The following is a 25,645-nucleotide window of genomic DNA, read 5'->3' as shown; positions in this document are numbered from 1 at the left end:
CTAAAATTGTATCCCTGATGTCCTTACACAGCTCTCTGGTCTTGGACATTGTGGAGAGGTTGGAGTCTGTTTAATTGAGTGTGTGGACAGGTGTCTTTTATACAGGTAACGAGTTCAAGTGGAGAACAGGAGGGCTTCTTAAAGAAAACAGGTATGTGACAGCCGGATTCTTACTGGTTGGTAGGTGATCAAATACTTATGTCATGCAAATTAATTATTAAAAAGATTTTCTGGATTTTTGTTTTAGATTCAGTCTCTCACAGTTGAAGTGTACATATACTGCAAAACCGTATATCAAATACTTGTTCTCCCCATTGTATATATTTGAGTATCATCGGCATAGCTGTGGTAGTTAATGTTGCTGTTTAGTAGAATTTGGCCTGGAGGTAGCATATAGAGATTGAATAGAAGCGGTCTGAGAACTGATCCCTATGGAACTCCGCATATCATACCCACCCTATCAGATTCATGATTACCAATGTTGACAAAGTAACTCTGGCCATCAAGATAAGATCTAAAGCAATCAAGGACTGTCCTGGAGGGTCCTACACAATTTTCCAGCCTATCTATAAGTGTTCTATGATCTACGGTGTCAAATGCTGCACTGAGATCGAATAGAACCATTACTGTTATTTTATCAGAATCAGTATTCAGACGTATATCATTTAAAACTTAAATCAGGGACGTTTCAGTACTGTGTTGAGGTTGGAAACCTGACTGAAATTTCTCAAAGAGACCACTTGAAGTCACAAATGGATTATAGATCCATCCCTACTACCAATTCTATATTTTTCATGTCCCTCCCGAAATGATGGCCAGTGCGGGGAGTTAGTTCTACTCAAAGAGAGAACTGCTCATCTTTCCCTATGCCACGCCCCCTCTTTTAAAATGATTTTAGACAAATGCGACATGGTCAAAAACCTTGTCCTTTATTTCCACAGAGCACAGAATTTACTCAGTGATGTGCTTCGGGTCCCTGCTATTAAGAAAATAGCAATGCCGACTGTCTTGAGTACAAGCTAGGACCCTTGATTAGAAATAGGAGGAATCGAGTCCATGCTAGGACCCTTGATTAGAAATAGGAGGAATCGAGTCCATGCAACTTATGAAGTAAACTAATCTGTTAACTGTAACCCCTATTACATCTATTAAGCTGGCTTTACTTAATATCAGATCTCTCGCCAAAAAATAATTCTTGGTAAATGACATTATAATATCCTACAACCTAGATTTTATGTTTCTCACTGTAACATGGCTAACAGAAAATTGTAGTGCTACTGTTCTTAACGAGGCAACACCCGAAAAATTTGGTTATATGAACATGTGTCGAAATGGTAGGAAAGGAGGAGTGGCTGCCCTATTCAAAGATACATTCCAGTGCAAAGAAAATACACTAGGTAATTTCATTTATTTTGAATACATCTGTGTTACATTGAAAGGTGCTCCCCCCAATTATTTTTTACCATTTACAGACCTCCACGATATTCTTCAAATTTTTGTAATGATTTTGCTGAACTACTCTCTGTTATATCAGTTGGTTATAACTTGTTTATTATTACAGGGGATTTTAACATCCACATAGATAATAATACAGACAATAATGCCAAATAACTTTTTGCACGACTTGACACTTTTGATCTCACTCAACATGTGAAAGACCATTCACACACTCCACTCTCTAAAGGTCCCGATATTTCCTTTTTCATGGTTAAATGACCCTGTTTGATCATTTCTGTGTATTTTTTTAACCACTGATCTCCCCGGATGTTCAAGTAAACTCTTCTGTTTCTGTTAAGAAAAGGTACATTAATGAGAGTACCAATGCTCAGTTTATGGAAGCCATAGCTATCTGTCCAACAATAAGTGCTGAGTCAGTTGATGTACTCCTGGATCATTTTAATGCCAAAATATTGAATGTCATGGATTGTGTTGCATTGGTTAAGGTAAAGAAAACTCTGAACAAACAGAAAACACCATGGAGAACCATCATGATGGTAAGAGCCCTGAAAAGAGGATGTAGGAAAGCGGAACGTAAGTTGAGGAAAACAAAACTTCAAATCCACTAATAATACGGACAATAATGCCAAATTAAAGACTTGATGATAGGTTGATTACGTCAATCAAGTGTGTGAGTGGTAGGGCACCATTTGAAACAGGTGTGTGAGTGCTAGGGCAAACACAAAAATGTGCAACCCTTTGGGTTCCCAGGACCAGGATTGGGAAAAAGTGTGAAAGGGTGTCTATGACATGTAGAGTTCCTCAAGGATCAGTTCCCGGACTTCTGTTCAATCTTTATATATGCTACCTCTGGGCCAAATTCTACAAAACAACAATATTAACTACCATAGCTATGCAGATGATACTCAAATATATATGGCTCTCGAACCGTATGACAACAGCTCAATAGATTCACTGTGTCACTGTATAGAGCACATAAATATCTGGATGAACCAAAATTGTCTACAATTGAACCAAGATAGAACAGAGATTATTGCGTTTGGCAAAAAAAATTACTATTATTATTAAAGAGCTGGATCTCGAGCCTTAATCACCATCTGTCATCTAATAAATATAGCCAGAATCAAAGGCTTAGTGTCCCAAAAATACCAAAAGAAGCTCATCCATGCTTTTATCTCAAGTAGGGTTGACTACTGTAATGGCCTCTTAACTGGACTCCCCAAAAAGACGGTAAAACAACAGCAGTTCATTCAGAATGCTGCTGGTAGAATGTTAACCAGGACCAACAGAACAGAGCACATCACTCCGGTTCTTAAATCTTTGCATTGGCTTCCAGTCAGTTACAGAATAGATTTTAAAGTGGTGCTTTTAGTGAATAAATCACTGAATGGTTTAGGCCCCAAATACATTTCTGATATGTTTGAAGAATGTAAACCCAGCAGGGCTCTTAGATCCATGAACACATGTCAGCTAGTAGAGCCCAGAGTCCAAACTAAACATGGTCAAGCTGTGTTGAGCAGTTATTCTGCACACAACTGGAATAAACTACCAGAAGATCTTATACGTGCCCCAAAAGTATACATTTTTAAATTCAGTTTAAAAACACTTCTCTTTTCACACGCCTATGACTGAGCTCTTAAACTTAACCGCACTGTTTAGCTTTACAGCTTTTATAGCTTCCTATGTTTTTATCCTGTTGTTAAAAACAGATGCTCAAATGCAGTTGGACAAATTGCCACAATCATAAATAAAATGTTCATTTGTAATACTTTGACGAGAATCCTTTGCAGCCAATGACTGCTTGACGTCTGGAACTCATGGACACCACCAAACTGTCACGGTCGTGGGATGAAGAGGACACAGGCGCAGAGTAGAGGTAGGTAAGGTAATCCATGTTTAATACAAAATAAAGAAAGCAGGACTCCAACAAAACAAAAGGCAGCAACCAGTGACGTGGGTATTCCTTACACAGGATAAACAAAACCAAAATGAACCACGCCTTGGGGCCTACAAACTAAACTTAAATAGGGTCCCCAATTGGAGGCAATAACTAACACCTGCCTCCAATTGGGGAAACCAAAAAAAGGAGTAGAGGTGGCTAAAGGCCACCTCCTGTCCTGTCCTGGCTATGCCCCGAGCCCAGCGCAGAGATGGCTAGGGGCACAGCCAGGACGTGACAGTACCCCCCCCCAAAGGCGCGGGCTCCCGACCGCAAGACCGGGACGACCACACCCGGACCGGCGGAGGCTCAGCTCCCGGAGCCGCCGGCACAGGCCGGGGAGGCGGAGCCGCAGGGACAGGCCGGGGAGGCAGAGGGTCAGGAGACGGGAGAGCCGGCGGAGGAATAGGAGACGGGGAAACCGGCGGAGGGTCAGGAGCCGGCAGAAGAGCCGGCGGAGGAGCAGGAGACGGGGGAGCCGGCGGGGGAATAGGAGCCGGCGGAGGAGCAGGAGCCGGGGGAGGCGGCGGAGGGTCCGGAGCCGGCGGAAGAGCCGGCGGAGGAGCAGGAGATGGGGAAACCGGCGGAGGGTCAGGAGCCGGCGGAAGAGCCGGCGGAGGAGTAGGAGCCGGCGGAGGAGCAGGAGACGGGGGAGCCGGCGGGGGAATAGGAGCCGGTGGAGGAGCAGGAGCCGGGGGAGCCGGCGGAGGGTCCGGAGCCGGGGGAGCCGGCGGAGGAATAGGAGACGGGGGAGCCGGCGGAGGGTCAGGAGCCTGCGGAAGAGCCGGCGGAGGAGTAGGAGACGGGGAAACCGGTGGAGGGTCAGGAGCCGGCGGAAGAGCCGGCGGAGGAGCAGGAGCCGGCGGAGGAGCAGGAGCCGGGGGAGCCGGCGGAGGGTCCGGAGCCGGCGGAGGGGCCGGCGGTGGGTCCGGAGCCGGCGGAAGAGCCGGCGGAGGGTCCGGAGCCGGCGGAAGAGCCGGCGGAGGGTCCGGAGCCGGCGGAAGGTCAGGGAGAGCCGGGACAGGCGAGGGCGCCGCTGAGGCCGGGACAGGCGAGGGCGCCGCTGAGGCCGGGACAGGCGAGGGCGCCGTGGGACGATGCGGGGGCTCCTGGGCAGGTGAAGGCGCTGCGGGACAAGGCGGCCAGTCAACCGCGGGCTCGGGCGGCGGCGGCCAGTCATCCGCGGCCTCGGGCGGCGGCGGCCAGTCATCTGCGGCCTCGGGCGGCCAGTCAACCGCTGGCTCGGGCGGCGGCGGCCAGTCATCCGTGGACCCGGGCGGCGGCAGCCAGTCATCCGCGGACCCGGGCGGCGGCGGCCAGTCCACGGCGGGTCCTGGCGGCGGCGAAAACAGGGCAGCGGGAGGAGCTGGCGGCTGAGGCCACTGGGCAGCGGGTGGAGCTGGCGGCTGAGGCCACTGGGCAGCGGGTGGAGCTGGCGGCTGAGGCCACTGGGCAGCGGGAGGATCTGGCGGCTGAGGCCACTGGGCAGCGGGAGGAGCTGGCGGCTGAGGCCACTGGGCAGCGGGAGGAGCTGGCGGCTGAGGCCACTGGGCAGCGGGTGGAGCTGGCGGCTGAGGCCACTGGGCAGCGGGTGGAGCTGGCGGCTGAGGCCACTGGGCAGCGGGAGGATCTGGCGGCTGAGGCCACTGGGCAGCGGGAGGAGCTGGCGGCTGAGGCCACTGGGCAGCGGGTGGAGCTGGCGGCTGAGGCCACTGGGCAGCGGGTGGAGCTGGCGGCTGAGGCCACTGGGCAGCGGGAGGAGCTGGCGGCTGAGGCCACTGGGCAGCGGGAGGAGCTGGCGGCTGAGGCCACTGGGCAGCGGGAGGAGCTGGCGGCTGCGGCCACTGGGCAGCGGGGGGCGCTGGCGGCGCTGGCTGCGGCTCCCAGGCAGCGGGGGGCGCTGGCTGCGGCTCCCAAGCAGCAGGGGGTGCTGGCGGCGCTGGCTGCGGCTCCCAGGCAGCGGGGGGCGCTGGCTGCGGCTCCCAGGCAGCGGGGGGCGCTGGCTGCGGCTCCCGGGCAGCGGGGGGCGCTGGCTGCGGCTCCCGGGCAGTGGGGGGCGCTGGCTGCGGCTCCCGGGCAGCGGGGGGCGCTGGCGGCGCTGGCTGCGGCTCCCGGGCAGCGGGTCCCGATAGCCCCACCAGTCCTCACATCTCCCTACATCAGGGAAAGCCCTCATAGGCCCCACCGGCGTTGTTGCCCGACGCCTAGGAGCTGGCACCGGGCAGGGCTGGGGCACCTGGACTACCCCACACGTGAGCACGGGTGGCACGGCCGCGTCCTTCCACTCCGCCTGCCCCCACAGCACCCCGCCAAGAAATTCTTGGGGCGGACACACGGAGGTTTGCTTACGTCGCCTCCGTCGACGTCTCCTCCGGGGTGGATGCTGTGGAGGCCCGGTGTGCCGCAGAGGACAGTAGGGGTTCTCCTCCTCCTCGGTGTCGCTGTCCGGCCAACCGAGGAGTTCCCCTACCGTCCATTTCTGCTGTGTCTCTTGGTGGTGGGATGAAGAGGACACAGGCGCAGAGTAGAGGTAGGTAAGGTAATCCATGTTTAATACAAAATAAAGAAAGCAGGACTCCAACAAAACAAAAGGCAGCAACCAGTGACGTGGGTATTCCTTACACAGGATAAACAAAACCAAAATGAACCACGCCTTGGGGCCTACAAACTAAACTTAAATAGGGTCCCCAATTGGAGGCAATAACTAACACCTGCCTCCAATTGGGGAAACCAAAAAAAGGAGTAGAGGTGGCTAAAGGCCACCTCCTGTCCTGTCCTGGCTATGCCCCGAGCCCAGCGCAGAGATGGCTAGGGGCACAGCCAGGACGTGACACAAACGCTGAGTTTCATCCTTAGTGATGCTTTGCCAGGCCTTTATTGCAGCTGTCTTTGTTGTTTATTCGTTGGTGTAACTGTCTGAGGGAGAGTGTTACTGAGATTTCATGTTTAGTCTATATTTTTGATAATTTCATTAGTGTTTAAATTCATACAGTAATTAAAAACATACAGTAAGTTAAATATTTTACCTTAAAAATTGTTTTGTTTAAATTCTGTCGTTCTTTATTACAAATGACACTTTTGATGTTGAGGTCAAAGGTCAAATGACCAGAGTTTAGGGAAGGCCACACCTGTTGCATTGCGGGCAAAGGAATACAGAGAGAGCCAACATGGCTGCAGAGGAAAAATGTACGGCCTCCAACAAAGATTTGCACGGTCCAAGAGTAGCACACTATAATTGTGCTTTTGTATTTCAGCCTTAACATATTTGTTTAATATTTGTTGTAATTTCTTTGCATTTAATGCACTTTCTGTACTGTTGTGACGCTAACATTGTGGGGAACGTCTAGTTAAGGAATGTGCTCAAGAGACTGTAAAAAGACTGAAAGAAGTATAATTGACTCAATGTATTTTGTGTTTATTTTTTTGTGTCTTATTTTCACTGTGTCTTACGACAGAAATGTGGAAATTAATGATCAAAGGACATCTGTATGATGTGTGGCCTTATTTAATTGGACCAGTGTAATCACAGTGGGTCTTTCTGCCTTAAGTTTGGTCGTCAGCAAGTGAAATACATGCTGGATCGGGTTGAGACCAGGTGATTGACTCAGCCATTACAGAATATTCCACTTCTTTGCCTTAAAAAACACTCCTGGGCTGCTTTTGCAGTATGTTTTGGGTCATTGTCCATGTGAAGCACCATCCAATCAACCTCGCTAAATTTGGCTGAAACTGAGCATACAATATATCCCTGTACAGAATGTACCAAACTGTTGATTTGCACACTCCTAATATTCCCACTATCTCTCTGACTGATATTTTCTTTTGCAGCCTAATGATGGCCTGTTTCACTCCTTTGACTGCATGTTGTAGGTTCACAGCAACAGCTTACAAATGTGAATGCCACACCTGGAATCAACTCCAGACCTTTTCCCTGCTTAATTGATGAAGAAATAATGAAGGAATAGCCCACACCGGTCCATGAAACAGCTTTTGAGTCAATTGTCCAATTACTTTTGGTCCCTTGAAAAAGTGTGGGCTACATATTAAAGAGCTGTAATTACTAAACCTTTCCTCCAATTTGGATGAGAATACCCTCAGATTAAAACTGATAGACTGCACTTTAAGGCCATATATAATGATTTAACCGTAACTTGAATATATTTTGGTGAACAGCCAAAAAAAACAAACTTGTGTGAGCATCCAATTATTTACGGACCTAACTATATATCAAAAGGCAATAGGCTATATTTGAAAACGTATTAATGGCCTAATTCCATTCCAAATGGCCGTAACATGGCACTTACGATGCACTTTATAAAGAGTGACATGGTGGTTTGTGAAACAGGCGGGAGTCCGTCGTAAGGCTAAGTGCATTGTTTAATCGTTGTAAGTGCCACGTTATCGGGAAACCGGGCCCTAGACCAGTACACAAACACTGGTTATTGACATAATGACAACCAACACTAACTTATCTCCATTTAACATTTTTATTATTAACTAGAAATAATAAAACAATGGGAGAAATTGGTAACATGGTGTTACACAGACCAAAATGATGGTTTGGTTTAACTAGTGTGGGGAGGATGTTGGGTCAGCAATTTGTAGAACACTGTCTCTCATTGATCAAAAGTCCATACACGTTTTAACAATTCCAAATCTTTTTAATTTAAAACCAGTGATTCTAATATATTAGCAGCATTTTCCCATTGAATAAGATCAAAAACAGATTTTAACTTGAAGTCCCAGACTCAGTTAACTGAAATAACCAATTAACATTCTTAAAGTGAGGTTCTGGAATATAGATTCTAACTGAACTCCAGCATTCAAATCACACAAAAAAGTCACTACATTTTGAATGCCTAGTTTAGAACAGCCATTAATATTAGTTTTCAGGAATGGAGAAATGCTACGGGCGTATTGACATTTTAGCCTGTATGGAATGTTTTGAAGTGACTATAAATCAATCATTCAGCCACACGTTTCTTTTTGACCTAATGCAGTAATATAAGCTGTTTATACTATAGTTCTGTCAAATCTCATTGGATAAACACAGTGATGTAAAAGCCTTTAGGAACTGTAAGTCGGTGAAATCAGAAAATGCAAATATCAGAACAGTCTGCATGTTTATCAGATATGAAAAACAGGCCTAAATCATAGGGAAAACAGTTAAACTGCGATTAAAGAATCATAACCCATTACCTAATTTAATGTTAAAAAGACAATGAGGTAAGAAAACATTGAGGTTCAGATGATGGTTTTATGTTTTCATATTACTCATCATATTACTTCAGTTGATGTGAATGCAATCAGACAAAACAAGATGTTTAAGTTGTTTTATCTTTCCACTTGCCAAGAGCTTTAGGCATGAAGGCAAGACCTGACATTAATAATGAGGTTATCTGAAACATAGAAATTTGAAACTGTCCTCTAGCAATAGAAATTTTAAAAATGCCCAACAGCAATCAAATTCATTTTTCCCCCCACTTCTTTTTCCTTCACCAATCGGCTGAAAAGAAAAATGTGTAATACGATGTGAAAAGGTCTGATGGGATTGGTATACAGCCCTGAATCCAACCTTCCCAAAGAAGTAACACTGACTGCAAATGAAAAAATATATAATCTAAAAAGTAGCAAAAAGCATCTTTTAAATGGAGATACAAGAATTAAATGGATATACATTTCTCTCAAATGAACTAAACCATACTGTCCATCAGACCCATGTAGGCTTCTAATGATGCTATTCTGCGTTTTGCACCAATTGGTACTTGGTTTTCTTGGTAATGAGGTGTTGACCTAAAGCTACTATATTATTTTTCCCACACTTGTCCACTTATAATTGATGCATCAAAATGTATTTTTTTTGCTTGGTTCTTGAAAACAGTTTGTTTTGAAAGTTTAGACTTCACTGCAAAGCTAAATACAGATGTTAAAACAGTAGTCTTGCAACATCCAGCCAACTATACATGTGTCAATCCATTGAAATTCATCACCAATTCAGTCATTCTTTCATCTCAAAGCACTCAAATTGTTTTTGCAATCAAGTCAATTGTAATATTGTTTTTTGAACTAATATCTATTTAGACATATCACAAATTAGATCAGAATTGAGTTGTCTGTGTAAACACCATTAACATCCTTTATGCACCTTAAAGGTTGTTAATTTTTCCCTGAAGGTTAAGAAAAACAGACATCAAATCTGTACTGCCCAGTAAATGTGTTCCCTTCTATCATGCCAATGGAACAGAAAACCAGCAACAAATAGCAGTAGCAACATTTAATTTGAATATTTTTTAAATACCAAACAGGCTCAAGCCATTGTGATCCATAGTGATCCATAATGACCATGAAATTACTACGCACATTTACAAAATCAAAGATTTGCTAATATTACAGACTTTATTCATTAAAAAGTACAAAGAGTGAAACAGGTAAATTTCAGGGACTTAAAACGAGAGATAAGCCATTTCCCCCCCAAGTAAACATTATAGTTCTGTTTATGGTTTCGCTTTTTTCCCCCTGACGCTAAAAATAAAAAGATAAAAATGTAGTAGTTCGTGGGGTTGCTGAGTCTGGAGCAGTCATGTGGTTTTAGTAGACATACTGTCTTCAACTGGCTATTTTTTCAATCTCATCCAGATCATCAGTGTCCAGCTTTTCAATTTTCTTATCTGTGGATGAGATGCAAAAATATATGAAAAAGACATGTTATACTTCAATCGATGTCCAGTTCATCTAAATATATCTCAACAGTAGACATTAGAAGTTGGTGAAAGAGACAGACCCAGGCAGAGAAAGAAAGATCACAACATTTCCTTTTTGACTTACTGAAGTGATCCTGGATCTTGTTGAGGACATTCATGCTGAACTTGCTGTCCACCATATTGATGGCCAATCCTCTCTTCCCAAAACGACCTGTGCGACCAATCCGATGCAGGTACGTCTCATTGTCCGGGTTACCATCTCTGTCCACTGGTAGGTCAAAGTTTATCACCACAGAAACCTGCTCCACATCGATACCTTTAAGAGAGGTTTGAAGGTAAGATGCAAGCAGCAAGGAATAGGTAGACCAAATATTTAAAAAGTAGAGAATTATGCCCTCCAGCATCATATTGCTTGCTTTTATTGGTTTTATGTTAGGCATCTGTACATGACATAATGCAATGATATGCAAATCATTTAAACCCTATATTCAATAGAAAATGGTTCAGAGATAACATATCAAAACGTTGAAACGTTGAAAAATATATGCCTGCTTTGAATTTGATGCCAGCAACCAGTTTCAAAAAAGTTGGGACAGGGGCAACAAAAGACTGGAAACATGTAATGCTAAAAAATAAACCTGGAGGAACATCTCACAACTAGTTAGGTTAATTGGCAACAAATCCGTAACATGAGTGTTACTATAAAAAAAGCATCAAAGACAGAATGAGTCTTTCAGAAGTACACATGGGGATGGGTTCACCAATCTGTGAAAGACCGCGCCTGCAAATAGTGCAACAATTAAATAATAAAATATCTCAACATAAAATTGCAAAAAGTTTAGGGATCTCAATCTATGGTACATAATATCATTAAAATAAACTCTGTAAGACCGTAAAAAGTCTCTGTATGCTAGGCCCAAGGCTGAATATTGGATGGCTGTGATCTTCAGGCCCTCAGGCGGCCCCCCCAATAAAAACATATGATTCTGTAGTGGAAATCACTGCACGGGCTCAGCAACACTTCTGAAAACCATTATCTGTGAACACAGTAAGTTGCTGGTTTTGTCTTGAAAGTTAAATCTCTACCATGCAAAGACAAAACCATACATAAACAAGATCCAGAAACACAGCCGCCTTCTCTGGGCCGGAGCTCATTTAAGATGGACTGAGGCGAAGTGGAAAACGGTCTTGTGATCTGACAAATCAAAATGTGAAATAATTTTTGGGAATCATGGACGCTGCGTCCTCTGGACTATAGAAGAGAGGGACCATCTGGATTGTTATCAGCGCACAGTTCAAAAGCCAGCATCCGTAATGGTATGGCGGTGCATTAGTGCACAAGGCATGGGTAATTTGCTGAAAAATGAATGCTGAACAATATAGAGGTTTTGGAGCAACATATGCTGCCATCCAGACAATGTCGAAATGGGAATACATTTAACTTTCAAAACCTCAGCAACTGGTCAGTTCAAATGTTTACTGAGTATTGTTAAAAGAAAATGTGATGCAACACAGTACATGCCCATGTATCAAAAATGTGTTGAAATTGGGCATGTATTTTTCCAAAAACAATAACATTTCTCTATTTCAACATTTCATATGTTGTCTTTGTACCATTTTCGATTACATATAGGGATAATTGATTTGCACATCATTGCATTCTGTTTTTATCATTTTACACAGCATCACAACTTTTTTTGGAAACGGGGTTGTACAATTGCAAAGAAAGCCAAGGTGTCAGTGAGTACAGTGTCCTACACCATTAAATGGCACTTGGAAAATGGAGAATACTCTGACAGGAAGTCTGGCAGACCCAAAGTCACAACAGAAACAGAGGACACGTTTCAGAGAGTCAACAGCTTGCGTGATAGGCGGGACACAGGACAACAGCTTCAAGCACAGTTTAACACTAGTCAAAGTAAGGAAGTCTCAGTTTAAACTATGAAGAGAAGACATCGGGCTGCATGTTTGACAAGTCAAGTGGCAGAAAGCCATTGCCAAAATAGCAAAATAAGTTTGGTTCATAACAAAGGGTTTTTGTACATCAGAGTAGGTGAAAGAATGGTTCTTTAGTGAGGGACGACAACTGTGAAACATGGAGGAGGCAAGATGACCCGTGGCTCTTCTGTTGGATCCAGAGTCAGCGACCAGCACAGAGTAAACCCTGAACCAAAATGGCTACCACAGCATTGCGCAGCACCATGCAATACCTTCTGGTGTATGACCTAGTTGGTCAGGGGTTCATCCTACAGCAAAATAAATACCAAAAACACACCTCCAGGCTATATCAGAACTCGCTCAGTAGAAAAGAACAGGATGGTAGGCTTCAAATCATGGAATGACCAGTGCAGGCTCCAGACTTAAATGTATTCAAAACATCAGTTAATAAGGTTGGTTTAAGTCACCTCTGGCACAGACGTTAGTGGTGACCAGAACTTTCTCCTTTCCGTCTCTGAAGCGGTCGATGACGCAAGCTCTCTGCTCCACCTGCATCTCCCCACTAAGCAGCGCCACCTGGTGGCCCTCCCGGGACAGCTCACCAGCCAGCCAGCCAGCGGTCTTTCTGGTCTAAGAAAGATAAGAGAAGATTAAATAAAAACGTTGTCATTGAACAATACAAGTATAGTACAACAAAATGCAGTTTCAGTCGAACCAGAAGGGCACAGAGGAGTGCAGACAAATTTACAAGGCGGGATAACGTCTGCTATCCGAGAGAAATGTCACACCCTGAATTGACCCCCCACCAACCCATAATAGCTCAGGTCATTATAACAGATGGGGTTGAATTTAGTTATGTTGTCTTTTAAAAAGTTATCAAGTCTTTTAATACACTCACTTCTGGACAGGTTAAAAGGTAAAACCTTAAAATTGGTTTCTGTCATAGAAGCAAATCATGTCTGTAATGTCAGTATATTAATAAAGTTAAGCAAAAATATAAAAACATTTTGGCAGTACATCTATAAATTAAGCAAAATACAGACTGCCACCTTTAATTTGTCTGTTTGAACACGTTTTACCACCTAAAAATAAAACCATTGTTAGAGTTCCATCCCCCCATTTAATATTCAGTATGAGGAGTCAAAGAATATAGTTGTCAGGCAGATGAAAATATCAACAGCCATAATTTCTGGTGGGAAATGTGCCAAATTAATAAATAAAAAGTGCAAGACAACAGTAAAGCGTAGTTCTTTGAATTAACCAAGTTATTTGAAATAGTCTACCTTAATTAGCAAAACATGTTTCAACATTTAATATGCAATGAGACAACATCTTTTTACCCATACATCTTAATGCGCATTAATTAGGAAATATAGACTAATTAGGAAATATGGTTGGAAATGACAAAATTAGACTTATTAGTCCAAATATTTTACACACGACTTGAGTCATTTTTCCTTTGGTTGATCAGAGTTGAATAATTATGGTTCATTGCCAAACTATTATAGACTAGATTTATACATACTGAAATTTAGAAGAGTTTCAGTAAATGAGCTCTGCCTATAACGTTCCGCAGCGCTGTCAAGAGCTTTGACATCCTATGGAAACTGATATAATTTGCATGCAATTTGCATTGCATTTGTTCAGACATTTCTAATCAAAATACTGTGCAAAATGTATATATTTGTCTATAAAAATAATAGTGATCTGGCTCAAATTATTTCGAACAGGCAATTATGTAATAACTGCGACAGCCATAGCTGTAGCCAATATGCACAGCTCGCAAAGATTGTGAAAAGTTCATCCTGCTGACTAATTTAAATACAAAAACACGATCACAGCATTTGTGTTTTATTGCTGTTTAAATGTAGGCTACTATATGGCTCTTTAAAACATATGTCCGGTAGCTTTTCTATATGGCCGGAATTCTGGAATTTTAACGGCTATATTGGCCGTCAAAAAATTAAGTCTAGCGTAAATCCCTAGTTTACACTGCTATAGTATTGTTCCAGGGGATTAGGGTTATTCTGTCCAGTCACAGGCCCAAAAGTTTACGTTGCATTTGTTTAAGGGACAGAGAACATGGGTCATTCGGAATTACATGCTGAGTTATCCTATTGGATCCAAGGAATGGATGTTTCCACTGGTGCCAAACACTGGTGTTTACCCTAGTACAGATTCCAGAATCCAGTTTATATTTCCATTGACATGGGCCAGTGGCAGTTGGCCACTAGGCTGTGGCCGAGTAGCCCGGCTCTAACATGGTACCAAACCCTGGTGTTTAGGACATTATGCAGTCTCAAAGAAAACCGTTTGTAACGCACTACGCCGTTGTGGATTAAAATCCTGCAGTGCATTCAAGGACCCCTTGCTCAAGCCAGCGCATGTCCAGGCCCGTCTGCCAATGACCATCTGGATGATCCAGAGGAGGAAAAGGAGAAGGTCATGTTGTCTGATGAGACAAAAATTAAGCTTTTTGGTCTAAACTCCACTCGCCGTGTTTGGAGGAAGTACAACCCCAAGAAAACCATCCCAACCGTGAAGCATGGAGGTGGAAACATCATTCTTTGGGGATGCTTTCTGCAAAGGGGACAGGACGACTGCGCCGTATTGAGGGGAGGATGGATGGGGCGATGTATCGCGAGATCTTGGCCAACAACCTCCTTCCCTCAGTAAGAGCATTGAAGATGGGTCATTGCTGGGTCTGTGCTGCAGTGTGTGCAAACCTGGTGAAGAACTACAGGAAACGTATGATCTTTGTAATGGCAAACAAAGGTTTCTGTACCAAATATTAAGTTCTGCTTTTTTGATGTATCAAATACTTGTCATGCAATAAAATGCATATTAATTACTTAAAAACCATACAATGTGATTTTCCGGATTTCAACATGCTTTGGATTCACATGGCCTATAGGCAGCCAAGAAAATTAAGTGCTCAGCATTTTTAGGCAAAATGTTGCCTATAAAATGTATAAAATAGTAAATTTACTAGATTAGAATTAGGTTAAACAAGCCTTATCATCATGCAGCCAAAAATAAACAAAATATATGATTTCAATGCGCTACATTGCAATAAGTTGCTTTCAAATATTAAGCGCTCAGCATTTAACCAACTGATACAATGCACAAACACTGAAAGGCTTAAGAATAATAACGCAATTATATAGCCAGTTATTTTCCAAGTTGTTTTCTTCATAGAAGGATAATGCGCCTGTTTTTGTGGTTCACAGCTAACTCATTCATGATGGCCAGCAAGGAAGTTGCGGTTTTGCACGTCTCCCATACTGTTCCTTAGGTACAAAAGCGTGATGTGATAAGTTGTAGATTTCACTGAATCATGAATGGCAACTGTTTTTATTTAGCATTGTAGAAAACCTGACTTGAATTGACCGGGTTTGCTAGCTAGCCATCAACAAGTCTCTGAAATTTGACAAAGCATCTAACGCAGAAGATAGCCCAGAAAAAACTTAGAATGGTGTAGCTGTTGACACTGCTTTAGATTTGTCAGTATGCTCATAGTTCCTAATGACAGTGACAGATGATAATGGAGTTGTAGAACCGATATTCAACTCACTGCAGATAGATGGCGCAGATTAGCATAATGCAACTTGAACAAGAACAGAAAAACTAGCCCAGGTATTCACACTGGTATCGAACTTGACTTTTCTTTCATTGATATTACTTCACCCATGAAACAATTAAGATAATAGGGCCTGACCAATAGAGAGCTGCATCAGAAAAACGACAGTCCAACCTGTATGTCTCAGAAAAATTACAATAATTGTGAAGGTTTAGAGTGTCATGATAGCCACCACTAAACAGTGGAAATCTGAAGCACTTGTCCACGTGTGCTCACGCTCCAGTTAAAATACACTGGAATGAAAGAAAGAGAACATACCTGCTGCGATCATCAACACCGTCAATGGTTTAATCCCACATAACATTTTTATATAAAAAATAAAATAAAAATCAAGACTATTTGATATAGTGCACACTCCTAAAATTAGGAAATACATTAACATAACTCATTCTGTGCATGGGTACGTCTGAAAGTCTGGAACATACACTCACCTAAAGGATTATTAGGAAAACCATACTAATACTGTGTTTGACCCCCTTTCGACTTCAGAACTGCCTTAATTCTACGTGGCATTGATTCAACAAGGTGCTGAAAGCATTCTTTAGAAATGTTGGCCCATATTGATAGGATAGCATCTTGCAGTTGATGGAGATTTGTGGGATGCACATCCAGGGCACAAAGCTCCCGTTCCACCACATCCCAAAGATGCTCTATTGGGTTGAGATCTGGTGACTGTGGGGGCCATTTCAGTACAGTGAACTCATTGTCATGTTCAAGAAACCAATTTGAATTGACTCGAGCTTTGTGGCATGGTGCATTATCCAGCTGGAAGTAGCCATCAGAGGATGGGTACATGGTGGTCATAAAGGGATGGACATGGTCAGAAACAATGCTCAGGTAGGCCGTGGCATTTAAACGATGCCCAATTGGCACTAAGGGGCCTAAAGTGCGCCAAGAAAACATCTCCCACACCATTACACCACCACCAGCAGCCTGCACAGTGGTAACAAGGCATGATGGATCCATGTTCTCATTCTGTTTACGCCAAATTCTGACTCTACCATCTGAATGTCTCAACAGAAATCGAGACTCATCAGACCAGGCAACATTCTTCCAGTCTTCAACTGTCCAATTTTGGTGAGCTCGGGAAAATTGTAGCCTCTTTTTCCTATTTGTAGTGGAGATGAGTGGTACCCGGTGTGGTCTTCTGCTGTTGTAGCCCATCCGCCTCAAGGTTGTGTGTGTTGTGGCTTCATAAATGCTTTGCTGCATACCTTGGTTGTAACGAGTGGTTATTTAAGTCAAAGTTGCTCTTCTATCAGCTTGAATCAGTCGGCCCATTCTCCTCTGACCTCTAGCATCAACAAGGCATTTTCGCCCACAGAACTGCCGCATACTGGATGTTTTTCCCTTTTCACACCATTCTTTGTAAACCCTAGAAATTGTTGTGTGTGAAAATCCCAGTAACTGAGCAGATTGTGAAATACTCAGACCGGCCCGTCTGGCACCAACAACCATGCCACGCTCAAAATTGCTTAAATCACCTTTCTTTCCCATTCTGACATTCAGTTTGGAGTTCAGGAGATTGTCTGGACCAGGACCACACCCCTAAATGCATTGAAGCAACTGCCATGTGATTGGTTGATTAGATAATTGCATTAATGAGAAATTGAACAGGTGTTCCTAATAATCCTTTAGGTGAGTGTATTTAGGTAAAACCAATTCTTAGTGTGGAGTGACAATGCCCAAGTGACAATGCCAATATTAAAAGTGCATTGAGTTGGTAAGCACACGTGTCGGAGTGTATGCTTGTTATCTTTAGATAGCAAAAGACCATCTGTTGATCTGTACATAGGAAGTCACGTTCATTCAAAGCGTGACAGTAAATGGCCAATGGGCTAATGTGTATTCAGTTTGGGATGTCTATAAAGGTGAGGACAACTGTAGGTTTCTTTGAGATTGAGTGAGATGAGATTTGGGTTGTGTAAGGAATACCAGGTCCGTAACCTCATGAACAAGACTAATGTTGCAATAAATAATTGAATTACTCTCTCCCTTGACAACTGGGTATGCGATAATTATTTCAAACACTATACGAAACGGCTGATTTCTAACAGTATGGTGCCACGACCTGATGGACAAGTTTTAACGATTCTACAGAACTTCGGCTGGAGAGCTCAGGGGCTTGATTTGCAATCGCGAGGAAGAAGTTGTTTTTCCCGTTTACTGGTTGCTGAGAACAACTGAACAGTGAGTCGTAAAGCTAAACTGTCAAGATTGCAAAAGCGTTAGTTAGTCGAACAAGCCCTATGAAGACCCAACTAGGTCGTGATTTTTATTGCATGGAATCGGTCCATGGGCATGGACAGTTTGTCTCAATTTAGTGGGACGTTGACCGTTGTGTTTCAGTGCTGAACTGTATTTTGTGTGGCCATAGTGTGATTAACCTATTTTTCCATTTGAGGATTAGAGTGTAATGTTGTATTTTTCGGCTATTGTACAGTGACATGTACAAAAATATAATGCAGTCCAGTTGTACTAATAAAACAAGAGGACTGCAGCCTCTGACGCACATGATATGTTCATGTTTAAAAATCATGGCGCGAATTGGACACCAAGAACGAAAAGAATCATTCACAACGATGCCTGTAAAGGTTTTCAGAATAAACAAGATGGATTCAGAGGAAGTTGTATATGGACAGATGGAGGGTGTGGTACATTTGAAGAGAAAAGACAAAGGATAGTTAAGATGGCAGAGAAAGGACAACAGTCGTAAGGCGGGAAAGGAAACAAAGGAGACAATCAAAATTGACAAAGATTAATTTTGTTTGACCACCTGGCCTACCGACAGTAGTCTCAAGATGGAGTCTCTCTTACGGGATCCTGGAGTAATGGACGATACTAGGAACTGATGTGAGCTTTCATAATCATTGATACAGAGTTCTTAAATGTTTATTTCCTAAAACGTATCGTACCTAACCATTAAATGAAGCTGGAACTTTTTAAGGAAACCTGATCGATCACCTTCCTCGGTAATAACCCAAGCTTATTTAACTGAATATTACATGTAGTTTGAAAAGCACTGATGGTATATAGCATGTTTAAATAGGCATTTGAAATAGCCTGTTTTGTTCCTTCATGCTTGAACATGTTTTAATAGGTATACAAGGAATAGCCTGTTTTGTTGTGCTTTGTCATGTTCACTACGTAATTTTGAATCAAACGTATTTATTGCATTAATGATAATGTTTAAAACCGTAAGGCCTCAAGGGGGGTCTCACGGCAATGTGGGTAGGCTTTAACAGGCCCACCGCATGGTAACCATCTGTTGTGTGCTGAGCTGTTCGCTAGCACATGCGGGTAGATCTGAAACTTAGTGATGAATTAGAAATTGGTACAATGATGATTTTCTAATCTGGTAAAATAGTCTTATGGTTGTCTTAAAAAAGATTAAAATACTGTTTTCTCTCTCCCTATATATTGTATAAGTGGTAGAATGAAGAATCCACATGGTGACAGTCTTTAATGTTAAGGAGACACTGTGTCCCATGAGGACTGAATTTGAATCCAAAAATAGTCATAGCCTATGAAGAGGGTAAAACACCCAAAGCGAGTTTACTCTCCACAATAAATATAGATGTTGTATTTTAAATGCTAAATTGAGGTTGGTGAGGTTTCAGTTTCTCTTATTTGTATTTACCAACAATAACTGGGATAATATTAGCGTTTTTAAAACCAACGCCTGATACTTGTTAATGGAGTTTAAATTCTAAAATGGTAAATTGACTAATGAACAAATAGGGTATAGTGTTTAAGGCCTACATTGAGTGTCCTTTGGATTACTTATTGTACCTTGATTTTAGCGAGGTCACATCTGTTCTCTGTCTACATCGCCCTTCTTAAGAGTTTTCTTAATATACACCCTAATGTTGAGTTGCTGTGTAGACAAAGATAAGCACATTTTTACAAACTTCAACAATATTAGATGGGTTGGACACAATCAAAATCTTCAGTTAATGAAGGATACCGGCTAAGTTGAAAAACCTAACATATCTTGCTACAGACAGTCTGAGGATTGTCAGATTTTTAATATGTGGGAATTTAAACAAACATTTGTTTTTTTTAATGGTTCACCATAAATGGGTGAAGCTCAGGGCTTCAGGAAGGGGGGCAGACCAACTTGGGACGGCACCTACAAACCTTTCCCATTACATCAGAGTAGCCTAAGGGTTAAAAGCACAACAAAATGACATCACCAGTGGGCTAATTGTCAGAAAACAGACTCCATAAGGGTGGCATGAGGGCTCACCATTCTCTAATGAGACCTGTGCTCACAGCCCAGAACCGTGCAGCCCGATTGGCATTCGCCATTGAACACCAGAATTGTCAGGTCCGCTATTGGAGCCCCATTCTCTTGCAGGTTCACACTGAGCATGTAATAGACGTGAAAGAGTCTGAAGATGACATGATGAACGTTATGGTACCCAGCATGACCGGTTTGGTGGTGGTTCAGTGATGGTCTGGAGAGGCATATCTTTGGAGGATCGCACAGACCACCAAGTGCTAGTCAATTGTACCCTGACTGCTGTTAGGTACTGGGATGAAATCCTCAGACTCATCGTCAGACATTACGCTGGGGCAATGGGCCCTGGGTTCTTCCTGGTGCAGGACAAGGCAGTACCTGGATGACAAAAGGCATTGATGCCATTGACTGGCCCTCACATACCCCAGACCGGAATCCATTTGAGAACCTCTAGGACGTTATATATCTGGGCATCCGCCGCCAACCAAGTAGAGCCACAGATTGCCCAGGAGCTCACTGCAATCCTGATGCAGGTCTGGGAGGAGATCCCCCAGGACACCATTCGCCATATCATCAGGAGCAAGCCCAGACATTGTCAGGAGCGCATATAGGGCTTGTGGGGGCCATACACACTACTGAGTTACATTAAGAGTTTCCCGGATAAAATTAATGCAAGTTGGTACAGCCAGTGATTTCAATTGTTTACTTAGATTTTTGACGTGAGTTCGAATCCAGCACAATCGGTTGTTACCACTGACCATTGTTGTCATTTTGTTCTCAATGAAATGCACGATGTACAGTAAAAGATTTTGATCATTAATATATTTAGTTCGAGATAGTGTGATTTACGTGTTCCCTTAATTTTTTGAGCAGTGTATTAGTCCAACAGGTTAAGTTTTTTAGCAATAAAGAACTTCTCCTGTCTATTGTTGCCCAATTTTTTTGAAACATGTTGCTGGCATCGAATTCAAAGTGGGCATATATTTTTCCAGACAAAAAATGTCAAATGTTCAACATTTGATAGGTTGTCATTGTACTTTTTCCTATTGAATATAGGGTTTAAATGATTTGCATATAATTGCATTCTGTTATTATTTATATTTCTGGAGTGGTTCTGGAGTGGCCATGACAGTCTCCTGACCTTAATATCATCGAGCCACTCCAGGGAGATCTCAAACGTGCGGTTCATGCAAGACGACCAAAGACTTTGCATGACCTGGAGGCATTTTGCCAAGACGAATGAGCAGCTATACCACCTACAAGAATTCAGGGCCTCATAGACAACTATTCCAAAAGACTGGATGTTGTCATTGATCCTAAAGGGGGCAATACAGAGTATTAAGAACTAAGGGTATGCAGACTTTTGAACAGGGGTCAGTAAAAAAAAAAAATCTTTGTTGCCACGTGTTGTTTTATGATTGTGCTATTCTGTTATGACCTACAGTTGAATGTGAATCCCATCAGAAATAAAATACATGCATTTTGCCTGCTCACTCTTCTTTTCTTTACAAATGGTACATATATTACCAATTCAAGATCTATTTACCAATTACCATTGTACAAGATCTACTCCGCTCTACACAGCTCACCTTATTAAAGGCGCGCCGTTTTTGTAGCCTACAAAAGGACCTAGTCTTTTTCCACTTCTGGGTTTTTCTAAAGGCTAACTGGCATACATTGCACTGGTCAAAGTAGCAATGTCAAGTCAAACAAGCAGCCTACCAAGTTTTCTAACCATTCTTGCAGACTGCAATGTATTAAGACCAAAGTTACTGCTCACGCGTGCTTCCTCGCTAGTACCGGTATAAACGCTGCCTTGTTTACAGTAGGATACTCGAGTCAGTCGCCATGGTATTATAGCCAGCCATTAATAAGGCTATTATTTATACCTTTTAATCGAGATGGAGGGATTATGTAGTTTGTTTTTGTGTTGGTGTTGAGTTGTTAGGTGTATACACTTAAATCTAACAGAACATTGCATTTACATAATCTTTTATACTGCAGGGCGATAATTCAATTCTTATACTGTTTTTCCAACAGTTACCCAGATTTAGTTCACATTTGATTTGCCACTTAACATTCAAAGCTTGTCAATTTAAAGATAATTAATGGAGTTCATTAAATAGGTTCTGTTCACTGCAGGGTTTACGTTAGTTGGCAAATGAAGGCTTTTCACCAGGATAAGGGTGTCTTTGTACGATATGCTCCATTGTTGTTCCTGTGAGTGTTGTTTTGGAGGTGGCGTCAAGACAGTTTTCCTGTGATGTAACCATGGGCTGGTTCAGGGTACTACCTGCAGTGAAAAGCGAACCGAGGCGAGGTGTGCAGAGCGGAGTCGAGACTAAGTGGTGGAAAAGCTCCCAGAGCAAGTAGAGTTGAGCCGGTACCATGCAGTGGAAAAGTGCCATATATAAGACCGTAAACACCTGCTTGGGATATGAACGCGTGATGAAGACAAGGGTTGAAACCGTATTATAATAAATCACCTGGGAGCATTTCTAGCAGTGTTTGGTGTTGTCCTATTGATTTTGTGGTATATTCTCCTTCAACTCCAGTATTCACAAAAAAAATCCCTGCATGCGCATGTTTTAAAACCATTGCAGTATAAACTTCCAGCGTATACATTTTTCCTTATATTATAAGCAAATATTAGTGACATGGTCGAGTAAAATTACATGAAAATTGCAAACAGGGCTACAACACTCTCTCAAAGTAAAACTCTGAATGGGATGAAGAGGAGCGATTCCGTACCTGTGAATAACCTGAATAACTCCAACTTACGTGACAGAATATCATGGCCTGGGCAATGGTGATGGCGCCGTAGATGTTGCAGAGTGCCATGAATTTCTCCTCTTTGCTATTACAGAGGACATAGTACTGCTTAATGGTGTCCAGCGTCTCCTCCTCTCTCTTCAGCTTTATGATGTTGGGGTCTGGGACCATGCGCTGGGCAAAGTTCCAAACAGTCTCCTCAAATGTGGCTGAGAACAGGAGCATCTGGCACTGCTTATTCAACATCCTGAAATATAGAGTGGTACATGTTAGCTAGTATTATATATTCTTGCCCAGGCATGTTAATACAGCAATAAATCAAATTGTATGCATTAGATGTCAGAATTCCGAACACCAAACCATATTTTATCACTGAAAGCAATCTAGGCCATTTTAGTGAACAAGCTATTTTACAAGACCTCCCCAATGCGATCTTGAATGCATATCAGCCATTCCAGAGTTTTTACTTCTAAAGCATATAAGCATTCGCCTTACATGATGTTAAGAGTCAAGGACAGACCCAAACCCTGGTTTAATTCTGAAATATTCTGAAAATATCTGATGCAATATATAAAAGAAATGTGGCATGGGCAAAAGCGAGAAAAGCTATTTCTAGCTTGGGCTGGCAGATTTTTAAGACAATGAGCCTATGTAAAAACATGTTAGAAAAACCAGACTACGTAAATACACTTTACCTATTAAGGTTGTCCTTCCAAATTCTAGAAAACAGTAAAAACCCTGAAAAACAGTGCCGCCACCACACTGCCCCAACAGATGGCGTTGGACTCTGTACCTATTACTGACCTACAGTAATAGGTACATGGGGAGCAGAAAGGAACTGTCAAAAGACCTGCGTAACAAGGTAATGGAACATTATAAAGATATAAAAGGATATAAAAAGATACCCAAAGCCTTGCAAATGTCAGTCAGTACTGTTCAATCACTTAAGAAGTGGAAAATTCAGGGATCTCTTGATACCAAGCCAAGGTCAGGTAGACCAAGAAAGATTTCAGCTATAACTGCCAGAAGAATTGTTCGGGATACAAAGAAAAATCCACAGGTAACCTCAGAAGAAACACAGACTGCTCTGGAAAAAGACGCTGTGGTTGTTTTAAAGAGCACAATATGATGATACTTGAACAAATATGAACTACATGGTTGAGTTGCCAGAAAGAAGCCTTTACTGCGCCAATGCCAGACAAAAGCCCCGTTACAATATGCTCGACAATACATTGACACGCCTCACAGCTTCTGGCACACTGTAATTTGGAGTGATGAGACCAAAATAGAGCTTTACGATCACAACCATAAGCGCTATGTTTAGAGAGGGGTCAATAAGATCTATAGTGAACAGAATACCATCCCTACTGTGAAGCATGGAGGTGGCTCACTGATGTTTTGGGGGTGTGTGAGCTCTAAAAGCAAGCGGAATCTTGTGAAAATTGATGGCAGGATGAATGCAGCATGTTATCAGGAAATACTGGCAGACAATTTGCATTCTTCTGCACGAAAGCTAGACATGGGACGCTCAGACTTTCCAGCACGACAATGACCCTAAGCACACGACCAAGTTCACCCTCCAGTGATTACAGCAGATAAATGTAAGTTTCTGCAGCAGCCATCACAGTCTCCTGACCTTAATATATTCAAGGCACTCTGGAGAGATCTCAAATGAGCAGTTTGTGCAAGACGACCAAGAGTTTGCATGACCTGGAGGCATTTTGACAAGTCGAATGGGCAGCTATACAAACTTCAAGAATTCGGGGCCTCATAGACAAATATTACAATAGACTGCACGCTGTGATTGAAGTTAAAGGGGGCAATACACAGTATTAACTAAGGGCATGCAGACTTTTGAACAGGGGTCAGTTAATTTTTTCTTTGTTGCCATGTTTTGTTTTATGATTGTGCCATTCTGTTACAATCTACAGCTGAATATGAATCCCATAAGAAATAAAAATGTATGTTCTCTTCACAAATGGTGTATATATTAGCAATTCTCCAAGGGTATGTAAACTTTTGAGCACAACTGTATATGCAGTCACTAATGCTTTTAACTGCCACCTTATTGCAGCAGGTAATTTCTTAGAAAAAAATACAATCAAAAACTACCCCAAAAGACAGCAATAATGAGAGGAATACATGAAAATCTAGTATACCTTTTTAAGAATCAAACCTTTTTTTCCTGAGTCTGTTCACAGAAAGAGATCCTTGATTAATAGCGAGTTATAGAAACTGAAAAGACCAGTGGCTGGTATGCTAAATCCAGGCATATTGGTAAGTGCTGCTCCACTTCTCTGGAGTGTTAACGCATTTATTTAATTTAACACCAATTCAGGTGGTAACCCCTAAAATCTAGAGAATCGCTCATTTCCTCCCATGAGGGTGGGGGACACTAGAATGCTTGACAGCTATAGCCCTCTTTCTAAATGGTCATTCCTTGCAAAAATCCTGGATGCATAGTTACATTCCTATTAATCAGAAAATTGCATTTTGAACAGATTTCAATCTGGTTATAGGCCTGGGTACAAAACTATCACAGCAACTACACTGTAAATTAAATTCTCAAAGCTTTGAGGAATTAAGCAGCATTGCACTGTTTGTTGACCTGTCAAAAGCATTCGATACATTAGATCAAGGACACTTGCTTCTGATTTCAAAATGACAGAACACAGGCTATTGTACCTCCGTTTTTAGTTTTGAAAGTGAAATTAATTCCCTTTCTCGCTTGATATTGGGTTGCCGTTGTTCAGCATTTCAGGGACACCTTTGTCATATTTCTCGTTTCATAATGCGCCACATTTTCAATGGGTGTCAGGTCTGGACTGCAGGAAGGCCAGTTAAGCACCCACAGGCAGGCCAGTTAAGACTCTTTCATTACAGAGCCATGCTGTGGTAATATGTGTAGAATGTGTTTTGGCATCGTCTTGGTGCAATAAGCAAGGCCTTCCCTG

At 42.5% G+C, this 25,645-nt stretch overlaps 1 protein-coding gene across 1 annotated transcript in view; it reads right to left on the bottom strand.

Moving 5' to 3' along the window:
• Positions 1 to 9,656: 9,656 nt before the first annotated feature.
• The window catches only part of ddx19 (DEAD/H (Asp-Glu-Ala-Asp/His) box polypeptide 19 (DBP5 homolog, yeast)), a 42,579-nt gene continuing 26,590 nt past the window's right edge, over positions 9,657 to 25,645 (bottom strand). Inside the window, exons 9-12 of the mRNA XM_010904718.4 lie at positions 22,701 to 22,938; positions 12,504 to 12,666; positions 10,223 to 10,414; positions 9,657 to 10,065 (exon numbers count right to left, since the gene is read on the bottom strand). Of these exons, the coding sequence (XP_010903020.1) occupies positions 10,004 to 10,065; positions 10,223 to 10,414; positions 12,504 to 12,666; positions 22,701 to 22,938 (655 nt within the window). The 3' untranslated portion in view covers positions 9,657 to 10,003. The remainder of the gene's footprint in view (positions 10,066 to 10,222; positions 10,415 to 12,503; positions 12,667 to 22,700; positions 22,939 to 25,645) is intronic.

Source organism: Esox lucius, chromosome 17 (genome assembly GCF_011004845.1).
Source record: "Esox lucius isolate fEsoLuc1 chromosome 17, fEsoLuc1.pri, whole genome shotgun sequence".
In the NCBI taxonomy this organism is placed as follows: domain Eukaryota; kingdom Metazoa; phylum Chordata; class Actinopteri; order Esociformes; family Esocidae; genus Esox; species Esox lucius.
The sequence above is the reverse complement of the archived record's forward strand: the minus strand, read 5'-3'. Positions and strand labels throughout refer to the sequence as shown.